General features: G+C 36.7%; 1 protein-coding gene across 11 annotated transcripts in view; it reads left to right on the forward strand.

Annotated features, from left to right (window-relative positions):
• Window positions 1-18,410, forward strand: part of dnc (phosphodiesterase dunce) — a 551,064-nt gene that overhangs the window by 282,710 nt on the left and 249,944 nt on the right. For 2 of the 11 annotated variants that reach the window (XM_074095088.1, XM_074095090.1), the window contains exons 1-2: window positions 13,222-13,309; window positions 14,222-15,139. The exons of 8 other annotated variants lie outside the window; for them this stretch is intronic. In XM_074095088.1, coding sequence (XP_073951189.1) covers window positions 14,418-15,139 — 722 coding nt within the window. In that variant the 5' untranslated portion in view covers window positions 13,222-13,309; window positions 14,222-14,417. Of the gene's footprint in view, window positions 1-13,221; window positions 13,310-14,221; window positions 15,140-18,410 lie in introns of those variants that run through there. One more of the 11 variants, XM_074095089.1, reaches the window with a different exon arrangement.

Here is an 18,410-nt window from a genome sequence, read left to right on the forward strand (position 1 = left end):
TACTAGCACCTATATAATAATATCAGAGCTAAAGCCTTCTTGTGTTTTGTATTTGACTCTAACCTACCTTTTGAATAAAATTAAAAAAATTGTGGTCAAAAACACGCAGAGGCCTCCATCGATTTTAATACGTATTTCAGTTCTATGTTATGACAAGATGTTGTAGTATCGCTTTGCTAAAGGTCAGAGAACGGAACGCTCTTTTAATTGTTATATTTCCTGCAATTAAAACAAAATTCGATATTCTTAAGGCTCAAACAGACTGTGGCACTTTACACGGTACACTCAGTGTAGGTATACACAAAGTGTCTCTGTGTGTACGCGCGTGTCGCCCATGTTCTTACAAAGTGACTTCATGATACACTGAGTGTACCGTGTGTAGTGTCGTACTAGACTTAGCTTTAAGATACTGAAAATAATAATTTACTTGCCAGTCCCTTACCAGCCTAAAGTGGCTTCCTCCGCTTAACGAGCGTTTAACTGGGACACGATAACCCTGGCTTAGACTCCCAGCACGCCAGAGATAGCAAATGAATAGGCACGCGCCTCGGTGAGGTCATCCTTAAGGGCAGGGTAGCATAAGGCAGGCAGATAGGCATCGCTGGGACGGAAGTTACCTTCGCGTGCCTGCACCACCATGCACCGTAGACGAACTATTTTCTAACCAAAGGTCTTGACATAATAATGAGTTGGGTTATGTAAATTGTGCTGATAATTTTCTGACGGTATCGTGCCGCGCAAATAAACGAGATTGAATAGATCAGGGGGGGCGAAATTAGAAATTTATAGTTCGTAGTATCGTCTCTCTTACTTTTCTGTTAAATACTATTGACATGAATGGAACGGCATGATACGAAGTTCGTAAATCGAATTTCGTACTTAGTGTAAAGACAGAGAAGCGGAGGTGTTCTTAGATATCTGATCACTCTCTAACGCGCATTTGCCAATAATTAAGGTGCTTACAGCCGTTAATAAGTAAAGCACCCTGTGTTTATAAATTCGCTAATATAATAAGTCTAAAAAAAGATTGGTTTTGGAGACTTTTTGTATTTTTTATTTTAACTCCAAATTTTGTTACTTTTACGGTCATCCCGTAAAATCCATATTGAAAATACAAACTGAAATATAGATACACAGAAAAACCAGAAAAAGAGACCAGCGCTGCCTACAAATAGAAAGAAAAACTTATTTTGTAAAACTGTACCTAAATAAATAAATAAATAAAATAAATAAATATAAATAAATAGGAGAAATTCTTGCCTGTACTGTACTCCTATCCAGTGGTGGTGTAGGGGTATGGCACGCGGCACGGAATGCTGAGGACCTGGGTTCGATTCCCGGTGCTGATCCCCTTTGCTAGTTTTTTTGTGTATCTATATTTCAGTTTATATTTTCGATCTAATAAAATACAATGCTAATTTCAAAGTCTTCGTTAATATTTTGGTTATACATATGAAAAAAAAAATTACCTTTTTTTATAATACTGAATTATACGGTTTAACTCACGATTACCTATAAGCCTTGATTTTTACCGTTCCTGTCTTATAATCGTGAGCCGAACTGTTTAATTTAGTATTTTTTATCAATGTGTCTCACGAGTTGTCTATTATACAATGGTGACTTTTTTTTTTATTTGCTTACTACTTGTAATGGTTCAATCAATTCGAGTTTAATTTTAATTTTTAAGTGTATAATACTTCGATCTTAGAAATAGATGTACACTTTTTCTTTCTTAAAAAAAGTGTGTAGTAAAGGGGCGAACATTATGCACACTAGAAGCGGTGACCTTGTCCGATATGCAGAAGGTCACTAGGAGGTATTTCCACCTTAAAGACTATCCATACTAATATTATAAATGCGAAAGTGTGTTTGTGTGTTTGTCCGTCTTTCACGCCGTAACGGAGCGACGGATCGACGTGATTTTTGGCATAGAGATAGTTTATGGGCCCGAGAGTAACATAAGCTACTTTTTATCCCGGAAAATGCACAGTTCCAGAGGGAATACCGCGCGATAACCGAATACCACGCGGGCGGAGCCGCAGGCAAAAGCTAGTGTTCAAATATTTTTGAGTACCTTCAGCGCTTTAATATTACCTGTTACCTACCTGGTATTAATACTTGAATAAATATAAATATGAAAGTGGCCTTTGCTGCTTTAAAAGTTTGCGATCATAATAAGTCTGGTTATTTGATATACAATCTCGTTTGCTTCTGTTTACACTGAGATATTTTGCATTATTCATACTTTTAGACGATTCAATCAAACAATTCTTTCAGGCGTTTTATTTTTCGTCTTATATTTAAATGTTTCTTATTAGATCACTCAACAAAAATGTTCAATTATTATTGATTGAGTTAAGGTTGCGTTTGAAAAAATACGTTTAGTGCACCAGAACTATGCAGAACTGGCGACTTCATCATCATCACATATTTAAGAGCCTTGCTGGTGGAGTAATCGCCATTCAGTAGTGCTCACCGCCAATGCTTTGAGCTCCTGATACGACATTACAATGACTGACTACTGAAAGGTAAAACTACTACCACTCACATCAATTTTTAGGGCCTTTTTCAGTACTATAAATCATAATAATATTAAAACAGCGTTAACCTTAAAAGTTACCATATATCAATGACAGTCCATATAAACAAATTGAAATACTAAGGGGCTGTTTCACCATCCATTGATTAGTGTTAACTGACGGTTAAATGTGATGCCGTCTCTATTTGTTTTGATCGAATAGACTGAGACGGCATCACATTTTTTAACCGTCATCACACTAATCAATGGATGGTGAAACAGCCCCTAAATATGACGAAATACGCCGTTGCGGGCGAATGTTTCACTTTGTCTTATATTTTATTTTATTTTTTTTTCTTTAAATATCGTTTCTATTTTTATAACTTCAGGCTATCAGTAGCGTGGTCTGGTAATAACTCAATTCACATTGGTGTGCCTGTTAATTTTGTCATTCGATAACTGTTTACGTAACGGCAGTGATGATAAAAACATACCAAAGTGACATTTTGTATGGAGAAAATGTTGTATCTATGGATACCAGAATAGAGGCCCATTTAATTTTGACAGCTTTTCCAAATTTGAAATTCATTACAGTACTATTATTTGATACTGTAAAGTACGTTACTGTTTGTTACCTACTACCACAGACAAGAAAGTTGTCATAGTAGGTAAAATCGGTTGTTTAATGCTGGTCATTGCTAATGGTTATTGAACGCATTATAGAGGAGTTATGATATGGGTGTAGATAATATATAAAGAGTTTTTTGATCGGCTATACCCGATTCCGCGTCGATAGGTTTGGACCTTGGGGAGACCCTAAGCGGCGAGTTTCGAAAAGTCGAGTAAGAGAAGCGTGAGTTGTCTACAGTATACAGTGTAATCGAACACCGCCATTACTATACCTACACATCATCACTGACGTCACGTAAACAGTTATCGAATGACAAAATTAACAGATATACCAATGGGAACTGAGTAATTTTTATTTATTATTTATTACATTTCACAACATAACATTTAAGCCAAAGCAATGTGAAATTCAAATACAATTTACACAAAGAATACACATAAAAACAAAATATATGCAGATTACCTACTTAGTTAGTAATTCACAGAAGAAGGCCGTACATCTATGTTCTCGCAGAACCTCAAACATTCATCACACACTTCTAACCATTTACTTGCAAACAAATCACAGCTAGGGGTAGAAGAAGAGAAGCGAGTTTATCTGGTGCAAAGCTCGAACCAGAGGAGATTTTCTGCGAGACACTGTTCGCGCTGCCGGCGCCGCTAATAAATGGCGACGGCGTGGCTGGAGAAGAAATTTAGTCGGTGAGGGAACATACAGACGCATCAACTGAGCCACTAATTCAGGACAATCAGAATCTCCACGCAAAATCCCACTGGCTATAGTAAGCAGTCTGCAATCTCGCCTCACCTCCAAGGAGTTGAAGCCTAAGACGCCCAGCAAGAATTTGGTAGGGTATTAGAAAGGGTAGTTTACAAAAAACGCAAGAATGCCTTTTGTACTCTATCCAGAAGCGAAATATAAGTTATTATTATTACCAGACCACGATACTGGTAGCCCGAGGTTATAAAAATAGAAACGATATAAAGAATAAAAAGTCAAATAAGATCTAAGACAAAGTGAAACGTGAAACATTCGCCTGCAACGGCGTATTTCGTCATACTTAGTATGTTTATTAATTACCGTTATTTCGGGTAATTTTTGTTTATGATGTTTATTCTCCCCGAGTCAGACGTTTAAACAAAAGGCCCGTTTTGGGAGGCTCGGAACAATTAAGTAAATAAGGCGTCTCTATTTACACGATAATGCCGGTTATTTGCTTTGTTACTGAATCCCAGCTATTTGCGGGGCGTATATCACTTGCACCTGCGAATTGATAGAGTGTACTTGGCAGACAGACGTACCAGAATTGATCACTTCGTAACGTTAAGGGTCTAGGTCTAGAGGTCTACATACAGCTAGTACAACTCAGACAATCTTCATTGAAGTCGCTACACTCTGGACAGAGAGGTTATGGACTTCGGTTGCGGATCACCAGCGAACCTTCATGACGAGTTTCTTGAGAAAATCGAGTTATGGTATACCCTTGCATTCCACTATTAATGAATGAGGAGTGTCCTCATGAGGAGACGACTCTGGCTGCAGCATCAGCAGGCTCAAGCTGGTAGACTCGGTTCAGACCGGCTGCAGCAGTATATGAAAGCGTTTTCATCGAAACTGAATATAAATGCAGGATGTGACTGCCCGATTATTGTATTGTCACCCGAGTTACATACCTACGCATTTTATTCGACTGCTAGAAGTAGGTCGAAATTCATTTGCAAGATTTTACCCGAACTATTTTCAAAAATTGCAAGTTAGTAAAAAGCTTGTAAAAATGACAAGGTCAGAATGAACTGAACCAGCCAGCTACATCTTCTGCCTCCATTGCACTTACCAACAGATGAGATCAATCTCTGATCAGTCTTATCTAAAAAAAAAAACCGGGCAAGTGCGAGTCGGGCACAGGCTGTTGATGATATTTCCCGCTTTTTCCGAGTGATTTTATCTATCCATTGTAAACAGAGCCCTGCCCCTAAGCAAAATGTACGCAGTGTGGGGTCAGATTATATTGGTCATTGATATTTACAGACACACATAAAAGATCATAATTTTCAGACTTTTCTAGTTGATTGTGTTATAATAGCTACCTTCACACCAAATTTCAAGTTTCTAGGACAGTTTCGTTTTTAATGACTGTAACTTTTGATTGCGTTGATTTAAGTTTGATTTTTTCAAGGCTTTAAGGGACCGCAGATATGAGTATTCAATATAAATTTCAGCTTGATACCTTCACGCGTTCTTGACAAAAAGGGTCTTGACAGACGGACGGACGGAGTGATCCTATAAGGGTTCCGTTTATTCCTCTCGAGGTACGGAACCCTAAAAATGAACATGTAGGTACTTATAGACTAGAACAATCATAACCCTTATTGCCTTTGCTGAAGACGGGTAAAAATGAACTATCGTTATATATTTACCCTGTAAAATACTGTAAATCAATAGGCTGTATGTAGCGTCGGGTCCATTCTGCCCGAGGTGATAGTGACACCGGCAAGAATGATGGCCGGGTCTTGTTCGCCGAACTGATCGAACTTACTTTTAGACGGTTTGAGGGATGTAGCTACTTGTAACTTGGCCTTTACTTACGTCACACAAAGATAGGCTATCTTTAGCTTCCGCTATTTACTCGTAGGCACCTAATTTCAACACATATTTATATTTTATTGCTAGCCTTTACCCGTGCTTCGTTCGCGTAAATCAGAATTAAGTTACACAATACAATACAATACAATACAAAGACTCTTAATTGTACACCGGACATAGTAAGCGATACAGAAAACAGATACACAGAAAAAAATATTACAAGGTGAGCAATAGGCGGCCTTATCGCTTAAGAGCACAATATTTATACGCAAGATTTATATTCTTTTCACAGAAAAGATAACAAAGATCTCAAGCCCCAAGCGACTGACACTATTCAATTATTACTCGATTGACATTGTCGAATTGTGTACCTACTATTTTAATATTTCTTTAAGGAAATTAGTAAACAAGCAATGTCCAGAAATACGAAGTGACTTATATTCATCACATTGATTCTTACTTTTAACGGTCTTATTATTATGTAGAGATTGAAAGCGATTGATCATAGGTACTCGTGGTTTTGTTTTCTAAACTGATAAAAGTATACAAAGTATACCTACGTTACGTCATTAAAATCAAAAGGCACGACTAAATACAATACCACTTCAAAACAAAAAGATTCAAGTACTTACACATTTTCTTATGTCCACTTGTGTTTTTTAATTTAGGAATAACTTAGGTTTGCAGTCGTGCCTTTAGATCTAATTCCGGTAATGTAAGTACTTAGTGTTAGTTACTGATAAACATTTACAGATAATTTTAGTTAGCTACCAGGGATGTTGAGGATGCAGAATTTTTGACATCCGCGGATGTGGATGCGAATGCCGATTTAACAAGGCTCTCATCCACGGATGCGGATGCGGATGTAAGATTTGTTACAATAAAAAAGCATTAAATATTGCTGTTAAGCTATTTTTACTAACTAAAAAACTCACTGCACCGTCGGTGCCTTTGTTTTTAATCACGCGAAGCGAAACACCCGAAAAGAAATGCACATTTGCTACTTCTTTATATAATTTCACCTTTCACTTTGGACTTGTCGCTTCTTGTCACAGGTCGATCGACGAATCACAAAAACGTTACCAAATTCCTATTGGTTAAGGGCAAAAATAGTACATACGTGCGCTACACGCACCGCCGCTAAGTCTCATTCCTGTACCGACTTGTTCGACATCCGCATCCGCATCAGCTCCGCATTGATTTTATGGGGATGCGGATGTTAAATTGAATGCAGATGCTCCGCTGTTGCGGATGCGAATATCTGCAACATCCCTGTTTGCTACCCACACTTGATAAGTGGTTTAATCCCATGCTTAATCTGATTCCTCTATAATGTTGTCCTTCAGAATGCTATCGCCTCTATCGTAGATACATTTTCTTAGTCATCGAGAATAAATATACGGAAGATGTTTCCGAAAACTTGTCTCAGTCTCATATTTATTATTATTACACATGTTTTAAAATAAACTTCAGTGCAGAACGTTATGTTCATCATTAAATCAAATAAATCAGCATGCACCTTATAAATGTGTCAGGCGTTTGCTCGTATTTTAAACGCATTCAAATATCCATCCGGTGCCAGTACTTACTGACTCTATAATCACTACATGTATGGTCAGCAATACAAGTTGATGAGCGATTGTAGAACTCAAAGTAGGTAATCTACACTTGTCATGATTTTACTGACAAAGTAGCTAGGAATAAATAAACGACAAAGAAAGAAAATAAAGTTATTCACAACAACACAGGGCATAGCAATATTATAATTATAACCCAACCATATAAATTTCATTTTTAATACAAGTTCTTTTTGCTGACTGTACTTTTTGTTGACTCTACTTGCATTGTCACATTTGTCACTCAAACTACATTTGCATACCAAATTTCAAGTCGATGCTATTAACCGTTGAAGAGTTCCGTCCTGCGGAGACAATCCAGGATATCACTACTAGATTATTATATTGTCACGCGATTTAAATAATTATTCCAAATTTCAAGTCTATCTGACTTATTTATTATTTATTTTTAATTACCTATTACCTACTTTGCTTTGAACATCGCTCTCATGAATTTAAAGAATAAGTTAATAGGTATACCAACCGAAAATCAGAAAAAGTATAACAAATTACACATTTAAAGTCGTGTCCAAAGGGCTTGACAATCGTGTCCAGTGCGCGAGTCTGACATTGTCAATTATGTGCGTACCTTTTCGTATTATCATTGTGAATTTTAGCTGTGAATCATTACCCTAGTAGTATGTGTTGTAAAGTGGTGCAAGAGCAGTACAAGTTTAAAATGTCCAGGGATCACTTTTCACTTTTAATAGTTAAATTTAAATCAGCGCAGATGAAAATGCGCCGAAAGGTTATGAATACCTACAACGTCCCTTTCAAATATGTGATAATGGAATTGGATAAGGATTTCTCTCATTTATTTATAGGACTGGATAATTATTTTTAGGCAACTACTTAATTATTTAACTGATCTTAATTTCACATCAGATTTCATTACGACACATGGCCTTGGTTTTATTTAAGAGATATGACTTTAATGACAAAAATTTCAATGTAACTTTAAAATTTTCCTGACGTACACCGACTCACGGTTATGTGGAAATGTGACGGGTTGCGTTTGAAGTAGTACGTTTTTCATCTTCACAAACAATGTGATGTGGATGCGATGAAGTCAGCGATTAGTTAATTAATTTTCGTCTCCACCAAAGCCCGTCGTAATCCATGAAATGAAGAGGCCTCGAGCGAAGTAATCCTCGTTTAACTGGCTCCTACATTTGATGCCCGCAATATCTAATAATAAAGTCCAAACTACTGTCACGCCAATTCAAGTAGAATATGTATATTAATTAAAGCTTATTCTAACGGACGTCAAAGCCATGGTAGAAATAAATTGTCACGAAATGGTCCCAACTCAGCATGATGTCAACCTTGCGGCCGACGCTGGTCTTCCGTTGGAACCATTTAAGCGTTAAAAGAACACATGATTTAATTACAAACACATTAATTTGACCGACATCTACAGTTCTACTACTCTAGCAGTAGTTATGTCACAGTTTACAAAAGAATTTAGTGTAGGTATAAAATACTAAATATGCCGTACAATAGGTACAGTAAAGAGCATACAAATAATAACCAATAACAGTCACACAACCACCATCAGTTTGATAAATGGGGTAATTTAAAGGCCTTGAAAAATGAATAGACAAAATACTTTTGCTAGATATTAATGTTGTCATTACACTGAAATACGTTTCGACGTCCAAAACATGTAAAAGAAACTGAAATAATAATAATACACCTATCGCGTTTTTGTGGTGTACATATAAAAGTTTATGTGAAAATCAAGGTCCGATCCCAATAAACTGTGAGATTTCTTCTTAGTGGAGGAGCACTGAAACTCTTAAATATATGAAAGTCCGCTTTACTCGTGTTATAAAATATAGGCTGTCATTATAACATAATTTAGCAGGAAACAATTGATATACATAAATGTGGCATGTGACCTAAACAGCCCGAAATCGTGGCGTAATTTACTGAAATGTCAATAGACTAACCCCATAAATTTTGCTAGTCGAGCTTGTTTAACTTATCAATCGATCCATTTTAGAAAGTATAGCTTCATTGATTTCCTATCGACGATTTCATCAATTATTTGGCAAATTAACAATACCTACAGTACATTTTTTTAATGATCATTACAATTCAATGCATTAAATTTTAAAGTAAAATATAAAACAAGGTAGACAATAATGCAATCTTATTGGTTAAAAAGATGTCCTCCAGACAACCATTACTTACTCTTTTTAATAGGTTTGCAACTAAGTCTGTAAACCTTTGTCATTTATCATAAAGTGTGCTTTTTAACACGATGGTTGTATAGATATTTATTAGCTCGACTCTATTTTAAATCTATATTATCTAGGCTTTACCAAAAGAAATCTGCGACAGTGTGTTCCAACTTGGAATAATGTCGTAACAATAGTCTCTTCAGTTCTAATACTTATGCTCGTTTTATATCGTCCCTTCTCAATCAATCAATTAAAAACATTGTATCATAATTGGAAATGATCAATAATATCTACAATGCAATCACGTCCAAAACTAGATTTGAAATGAGACGCCAATTTTGCTAAATGACTGGTCAAGTTTGCAGAAAATGTAGGTGTTTATTAGTAGGTACCAATAATACTGTAATGATTTAAACCTCACAACAAAAGCATTTTATTAGTGATATAGTTAGCCACTGTGACTAATGTACAAAGATCGTCGTTTATTTACGGCTCCTTTGAGAATAACAATCAAAGTTGGGAAACGAAATATGCCGAAGGTTTTCCTGAATAGTTTTCAGCGGTTTCTTAGACGAGACACATACCGCGACAGTCCCTTGATCGCTTAGTCATAGAGATTTTTGCCAATGATTATTCACCCGAATGCAATAATGTTTATTATGATTATCGCCCCCATCCCAAGGAGTCATCATTTCACGACTTTTCTCAGTCCGTTGACGCATACCGCTATTTCTGGCGTCTTACTGCGGCTCTTGTGAATTGGCGCACCTGATGGTTATCTCGACACGTGTTTTTTCACAAAGTGGTTTAATGTGGGTTTAATAGAACGCATTTACGCATTTATCTCCATTTTGCGTTTATCTAAAAATGTTCAAGAAATTGAACACCTTTTTAAAAGTGTTTCAAGATTTTTTATTCCAGGTTGATATTTTTCCCCATATTCTCGTATTGATTGACCTTTAAAGTGTACCGTATCAAAGAAAGTCACTATATTGAGTAAAGCTATATTTGACCTATGGCTTTTCTTGATTAAATAAGCTGAGGACCTATGAGGACCTATGAGAAACTGTTCTACTCAGTGAGTGAATTGTTTTCAATTTAAATTAATGTTTAAGTAAAGTCATAGATATAAGTTCTTAATGTTGCTAAAACTACTTAGCAAAAATGATGTTAAATTTTCAAAATGTAACACCTTGCTGTACCATGTTTTAGTTTTATGCAAATAAAGATGATTAAAGATATGAGTTTTTCGAAATTCATGTGCAAAATCACATTTGAAATTTATCTCGGCTTTACAGTGAAGGAAAACGATGTGAGGAAATCTATACAAACCTGTGAATTAATTCAATGGTGTGTTTGAAGTTCTCGATCCGCACTGGACCCGCGTGGAAACTACGGCCCAAGCCCTCTCATTCTGATAGGAAGAATGTGCCCTACTGTGGGACGTAGCGACGTAGCTATATAGTTCGAGATGTGAAACCGTAACTAGGTATTCATTTAAACTTGCCTAATTAACAGCTCAAATTTTCTAAAAATTAACGTTAAAACACCTTAGTATTTCGTTACGAAACCGAATTCACATTACTGTCATTTTAAGAATGCAATTTAGTTTGACGTGTCTGGGGTTGTCGAAATTAATTATCGAGTTAGTTAATATGCCAAGACAGATGTCGCGAATGTCGCGTTATTTTGGCCAAGTCGCGTTGCGCAGACGCAGCTAGCGGTTCTGGAGCCGCGCCCACGCAAAGCTCGCCGAAACAAAGCCCGACGCCGACTCCCCACCCCAGCCAGTCCACGCGCAAGCTTCTTACTGAAAACATCTCAATTTTTTAATTCAAATTTTGGAGTGTATCACTGGCCAGTGACAATCGGATTATTTTTGTCGAGCGTCTGAGGTTCGTTTTAACGTTTAAGTTTTTTTTTAACTTTAGCGTTTTCTATTGTTTTGTGTTACGTTAGGATTATACTTACTGATAACTGTTTTAAAATATTATTATCTTATAGTTATTCATGTTACTAAGCAGAAATACTTAGTTTTGATATCAGTGGATAAAATGAAAAGTTCTTGAACGTAAATTCGTGAAATACCAAGTAATTGTGTGCTCGTTAATAACATTATTAACAAGATTACAAAGATCAATGTTCCTTTGTAGATTTAAATTAATAAAACAATTTCTACACAATGAAATATTGGAGCTACAGTGTTAGTACGTGCCGGGGCAGGCATTTTAATGACTTTTAATATCTTGTAATTAACTTACCTAGTCTAGTGTACCGTCTGGTTCATGTGTCGTGTCGTCTTTTTTTTATTTAATTCACAACTTACAGCGATAAGTAGACAAGTTATTATTCCTGAATTTGTCCAATCTTCCACGATAGGTACCATAGAGATAAAATGTGTTCCTAGGAGGCATTATAAAAATTTAAAATGTGATAAATTTGAACTAAATTCTGGTTTAAGAACTTTATTCTCATAAAGAATTATAACATTTCACTTACATGAGAAACACTACATTTACAAAAATTAATTAGCGTACAGCAGCAGATACTTAAAAAATAACAATAAATGAAACAAAAATTGATTATAAAAGCAAAAAATAACCAAGTACGTTTCCTGTAAACACTTTAACTTAATTATTACTATTTGTTGTTAACTATTACACCATACTCGTACTAATATACACTGAAATTTTCGATAACAGATGGAAAGGCAGATGGAAAGACGTACAGACAGCTGAACCACAGCAATAGAGTCTTGCCAAAATCCTTTGAATACCATAGTGAGCCCTAAAACGAACATACTTAATCGAATAAAAAAAAATAGTTTGTGAAATCTTTGACCCCGTCACGCGTGAATTCTTTTAAGATTTTTGAAAGGAATTCGACCTGAACCAGAATGTTGATTTAATAGAAGAATAGCCCGCACCGTTCAAAATTTCTCGAACAGCGTAAATTTAACTGTGCTCCAAACATTTCCCTGCTGGCTCCAAGCCAAACACTGCTATCAGTATCTATCAAACTGGGATTTCTAATTTACATAAATGCATCCTGAGTTTCCCGTTGAATAATTTATTTGGCTCAAGAAAATCAATCTTAGAACAATGAAAAACAACAATTAATTCAATCAAATCTGTCTGCCGCGGGCACTAACAAAAATAAAACATTTTTATGTTTAAATGTACCAAAGAAATGAAAAAACTTACAAATTGGATTCTATCCTTCATAATAATTATAATAAGCCAGGCTACTTGTACTAAGTAAAACTAAATTAACTCTTTTGTAGTACCGACATACTTTTGTTAATTTTTAGATTTGACTACAATTACCCACAATGTCTCAATCGACTACCAAACTCGAGGCTGGCCAACAGTTGATGAAGAAGAGTATGGATGAGATGATTCAGCAAAAACAAACCACAGAAAAAGTATCCATACAAGCCAGACAGGAGTTCCGTGAGAGTTTCCAGGCGAGTTACGAAGAGGAGTTCGAAGAGGAGATCCATATTGACCATCTTGGGAACAAAACGACAAAGAGGATAGAGTCCAGTAGTGAGAGTTCAGAACATTCGAAGAGTGCTGATGTCCAAGTGAAAGCTTCAGGACTCAATTCGGAACAAGTGAAGGCGCTCACTGACTGTGCAAACCAGGCGGGGCAACTGGCACTTGACTCTAAATCAGCCAACTGATTCAAAGTAATTGAAAAAATCCCCATTTATTGTAACACTTACTAACAAAGAGAAATTAAAATGCATGACTGAACAAATCTCCCATCTAAGGTAAATTGCTAGTATATTGTGCCGAGAATAATCGACGTTTACCTACTTACGTAAATATTTAGGTGGCGCAGAGAACGAGAATTCTAAATTGAGTCTTTTCCGAGTCAATTTGGATTTAAAACAAACTGTGTACTTGCGAGGCCGCAAACCTGATAAAATGAAAGTGTCTGCGTACTTCAAATACGAATAAGTTAAGAGGCTTTTAACTTGAAAATTATAAATGAAATATATTGAATAGGTAGGAAAAACAGGAATCTGACATCAATCAGGTCATCAAACGCAGGTGGTAGGGCCTAGTGCAAAGTCCGCCCGGATTGCTACCACCATCTTGCTCACTAACTAATCCTGCTGTGAAGCAGCAGTGCTTGCACTGGTGTGTTTCGGCGTGGAGAGTAAAACAGCCGGTGAAATTACTGCCACTTGAGGTATCCCATCTTAGGCCTCTAGGTTGGCAACGTGTCTGCAATACCCCTGGTGTTGCAGATGTTTATGGGCGGTGATGATCTCTTACCATCAGGAGACCCACTTGCTCTCCTGCCATCCAGTCGAATAAAAAAAAACACTAATTTAGAAAAAGTAGCAAATTATAAATTGGCTAGTCTGAGCTAAATAAAACGTTAGATAGCTATCACCTCCTCATGTTTCCTGCTTCCATATTCCTTTCATCTCTTTATCACCAAGCATCAAATATTTTGGGTGACACTCTTTCTCGGCCCGGATAACACCGACATGGAAATACCGGCCCTGTTTTTTGTGTACTCGCCCATAGAAACCGACAGGAGCTTCTATGGGCGTGTACACGAAAAACAAGGTCGGTATTTCCATCCCGGTATTATCCGGTCCGGGAAAGAGTATCACCCAATATTTACACAGCAATTATATGAATACGTCTAATTAAATAATTTGTTTCAGGTGTACCTAACGTGCCTGTGATGGTGGTTACAAAGAGTGTCAAAGACTGTGTCGAGTGTTCCTTATTATTTTATGATAATTATTTATAATAAAGAAAAATATTACCCAATAAAGATCTTGAAAGCATAAATAATGGTGTATTGAGTTATATAGTGCGCGGTTAAGTGTAAATGGCAAGTGTTAGTTAGTTATAAAAATGGAGGAGGAAGACGACGAGAAGAAAATTCGCAGGCAAAACCTGGCTAAATTTAGTTCGCTTAATGCACGTGTCGTGCACCACTCGCTGGAGGAGAGTTGTGTGCGGCAGCAGGTCTCCTCCGAGTCCAACGACGCAAATTCGTCGAGCATATCTGCTGCCGCTCAGTTTAGTGACCGAAGTTTTGTTTCTAAAACGAGCACGTTCTCCCGCAGCGGCACGTCAAGCTCTAGTCAGGAAGAATGCGAGGTGGCGCATACGACTGCGACGAGCGGGCAATACTTGGCTGCGGCTCGAGTCGAGTCTGCCCGCTCTATGGAAAGCCTCCGTCCATGCAAGGAATCCTCGCCGGCTCGCCCGGCTAGCTCATGTACCGTAGTACGATCGCATCGCAGCTCATTTTTGACAGCGAGTGAAAGAGATATTAGAGAAACGAGAGGTGCGCCCGCCCGTCGGGCCTTGTCTGGGGAGGATATGGGAGCCTCGGCTGAAAAGAGACGAGGGCTGTTTGCAAGTACTGAAAGGAGAGCTTTGCAGCAGTTAAGCCTCCCGCCTCCAGAACGCCGGTTGACAATTCTCAGCCCACACAGCCCGCTGGCCATCACCGAGCTGCAATGGCCCTCTCCGCCTGGCATCCGTGGCAGGCGGAAGAAGGGCATGGTGCTGCCAAAACTAATACTTCCGCGGAGCGATTCAGATGGCTCCGAAGTATTTTTTGAAAGGTATAAGCAAAAATATCTTTGTTGCACTTCTATTTATAAAGTAGAATGAATACTCATTAGTCATTTTCTGGCACATTTTGTGGCTACAGATGTCGTACACTATTTCCATGAAGCACAAATCTGTTATGTTTAGTTTATCTTATAATGTTTGACAATAATCGAAAGAGATCACCTATAAGATAGGTGATCTTTTGTATAAAATCGGCTTAGTCATTGCTAAAAATACATTGAACAGTGAGACTGCCAACTCTTTGCAATGCGTATTCTCATTTATATCTGTCAATATTAAAGAATGTTCGAGAATCATTGTAACGTGATTATTTCTTAATTCCAACTTTCCACTTGCCAACAATACATCAGCGTTTTGATGTGCGTCAGCACGAATGCTTGATGTACATAAAACTCTTTACATCAGGCGTGTTTATGTTTGCTTGTAAACTTTTTAAATTGGAACAGTTACGATCTCGGAAATTTCGAAAATTTTCCTTCAGTCCCCAGGTACCTACAGACACTGATAGCAAGCATAATAATACGTGTAAGTCTACGAGATAAAATAAAAAACACTCCTGATCAGATTATCTGACTCAGATAATTTCATCGAGATATACACAAAATTAATATTCGCTGAAGTAGTATGTCTGTTAGAAAGCTGATGTAGATACCTACCATTTAAATATTATTTATTTACCAGGGTTCATTTGACGCTCTTAATTAAAAGCATTACATAAATACAGGCGAAAGATTAATTCTGTGAAAAACGAGACCAACATACATTTAGGTACGCTGAGCATTTTATGGTCGGAGGATGATGTTCACCTGTTTATTTTCCCACGATACACGATTCTTTTTACTTTTGTTACGAGAAAAATAAACTCGATTAGGCTGAAAATAAATGATCTTTCGAGCTTTGTGCGATTTGTGTGACAGTGATATGTCTATATTTCGGTGTACTGCCTTTTCGGCGAAATATGTTTCGCCAAATTTCACTTAGCAACCAAGCTTTCGCCGAAGTTTCATTTGGCAAACCAATCCTTGGCATAACTTTGCTTCGCATTTTTCTTATTTCGCAACATTTTTATATTGCAAAATTTTACTTCATCACACTTTTATGTGGCAAACAATTATGTAGTAAATGATTGGCTAAGGCAAATAACAAATAGTCAAATAACATTTGGCCAATTTTTATACATTAGGTAGTCAGTCAGTCATGATATACAATAATAAAATTAATAAATGTTAAATCATGTGGCGGTGAGCGAGCGAAGCGAGCGAGCAAGACGAGACCAGGCAGAAGCGACTTGGATAGGTTGGGTTCAGAAGGCTAAGGCGGGAGCGAAGCGTAGCGTAGCTTCCGCCTTAGCCTTCGATGTTAGGTTTTTTTTTTGTAACAGAACGGAAAAAACATTGGCTTGCTTGCTTGTTTGCTTGCTAAATTAAGGAATGCCAATCAACGCATTTGACGAAAACACAAATGACATCTTAAAAATATCCCAGGTAATAATTTGCATACTAATCATTTATCAAATCATTAGTTGGGAAATGATATCAGTGCGAAATGTTGAGTTGGGAAATGAAATTTCGCCTAAATAAAAGTATTAACTACGCCAAAACATCCCTATATTTCTGAATAAAACCCCTGAACACTGGTCAATTATGTAGTAATGTTTATCAAAAATCTGAAATGAAATCTTATTCGTACAAATATTACACATAAGGTATATTTTCTGCGGAATTTAAATCGCGGGTATCATTATTATTAATACCAAATAATTAACCGAGAATCATTTTAACACACTCATACAATCCCACTGCTCCCCCAATACGATCCCCGAAACGAAGATCAAAATTTAGGATTCTTTTTTCTTTTCTAAACAAGGCTGGAGTCTTATATGACATTTATTTGGAATTAGGCAATGTTATTTTGCGTTACTGTAGGTGGAAATTTTTTATTTTCTCTCTCAACATAAATAACGAATGTCGTTCCTGTTATCGGGTTATGCACAATCGAATGAAATAAAAAAAATAAACTAGTGAATCACCGTTCAAATTTTAGTACGTAATTCATACTCAATAAAAGAACATTTATACACTGCAATAAATTATTCAAGTTTTATTTTTTTTATCGCTGTCAGAAAATTAAACACAAGATTTGACATATTTCATAGAACAACACAAAATTCTAAACGTAAGAAAGTGGTAGGTACTTAACGATATTAAACGACATGTTGAAATTTAAAAGATGACTGAAATATCGTAGACCCGGAATTATTTCACAAAAATAAAATAAAATTAAAAAAAGTTAGTTCATATAATAGCGCCATCGATTAGGTAAAAGTAACTTCGAAATATTGACTAAATTATTATTGTATCAAAACAGCTGCTGTCTGATTATTTCCACGCAGACCGAGCTGTAAAACATACTCGCAATCATCGTCATCCTTTTATTCATCTTCAAACACAAATGTTAAGAGATATTTTATTGTTCGACATTATCGATAAGATACCGTTTTTATGTCAGCCATGACGATGTGATTACAACCTGACAGTTATGAGGTCAGTGATAGTGGTAATCAGCAGTCTGATACCGTTTGCCGAAATTGAAACTATCGCATTAAGTTTATCCCATGACGTGCAACTAATAGTGTTCGGAGTGGTGTAGGTACTGCCTTTTCGGCGAAATATTATGTTTCGCCAAATTTCAATTAGCAACCAACCTTTCGCCGAAGTTTCTTTTGGCAAACTAATCGTTGGCGTTACTTCGCATTTTTCTTATTTGGCAACATTTTTATATTGCAAAATTTTAATCGATCACACTTTTATGTGGCAAATAATTACCTATGTAGCAAATGATTGGCTTAGGCAAATTACAAATTAAGATTGTTTTTTAGAATCTTTTTGTATTTTTTATTTCAATTCAAAATTTTTACTTTTACGGTCATCCCGTAAAACCTTAATTGCAAAAAACAAACTGAAATATAGATGCACAGAAAAACCAGAAAAATAAGACCAGAGTTGACCTTATAACAAATTGTCAAATAGCATTTAGCCAATTTAAATTAGTCATCTACCTGGAATGTCTTATACTTGATATTTATGTTTTTGTATGATGTATTATCTGTTGGTGATCCTTAATAAATAAATAAATAATATTGCAAAGTTTCACTTCAATTTGATATGTGCGAGCGAGCGAAGAGAAGCGAAGGAACCGAATAGCCACTAAGTGTTCGTACCACTGAATATCGCTTTCGTGGCCTGCGGGCGACGATAGACT

The sequence above is a fragment of the Choristoneura fumiferana genome, chromosome 12 (assembly GCF_025370935.1).
Source record: "Choristoneura fumiferana chromosome 12, NRCan_CFum_1, whole genome shotgun sequence".
NCBI classification, from domain to species: Eukaryota; Metazoa; Arthropoda; class Insecta; order Lepidoptera; family Tortricidae; genus Choristoneura; species Choristoneura fumiferana.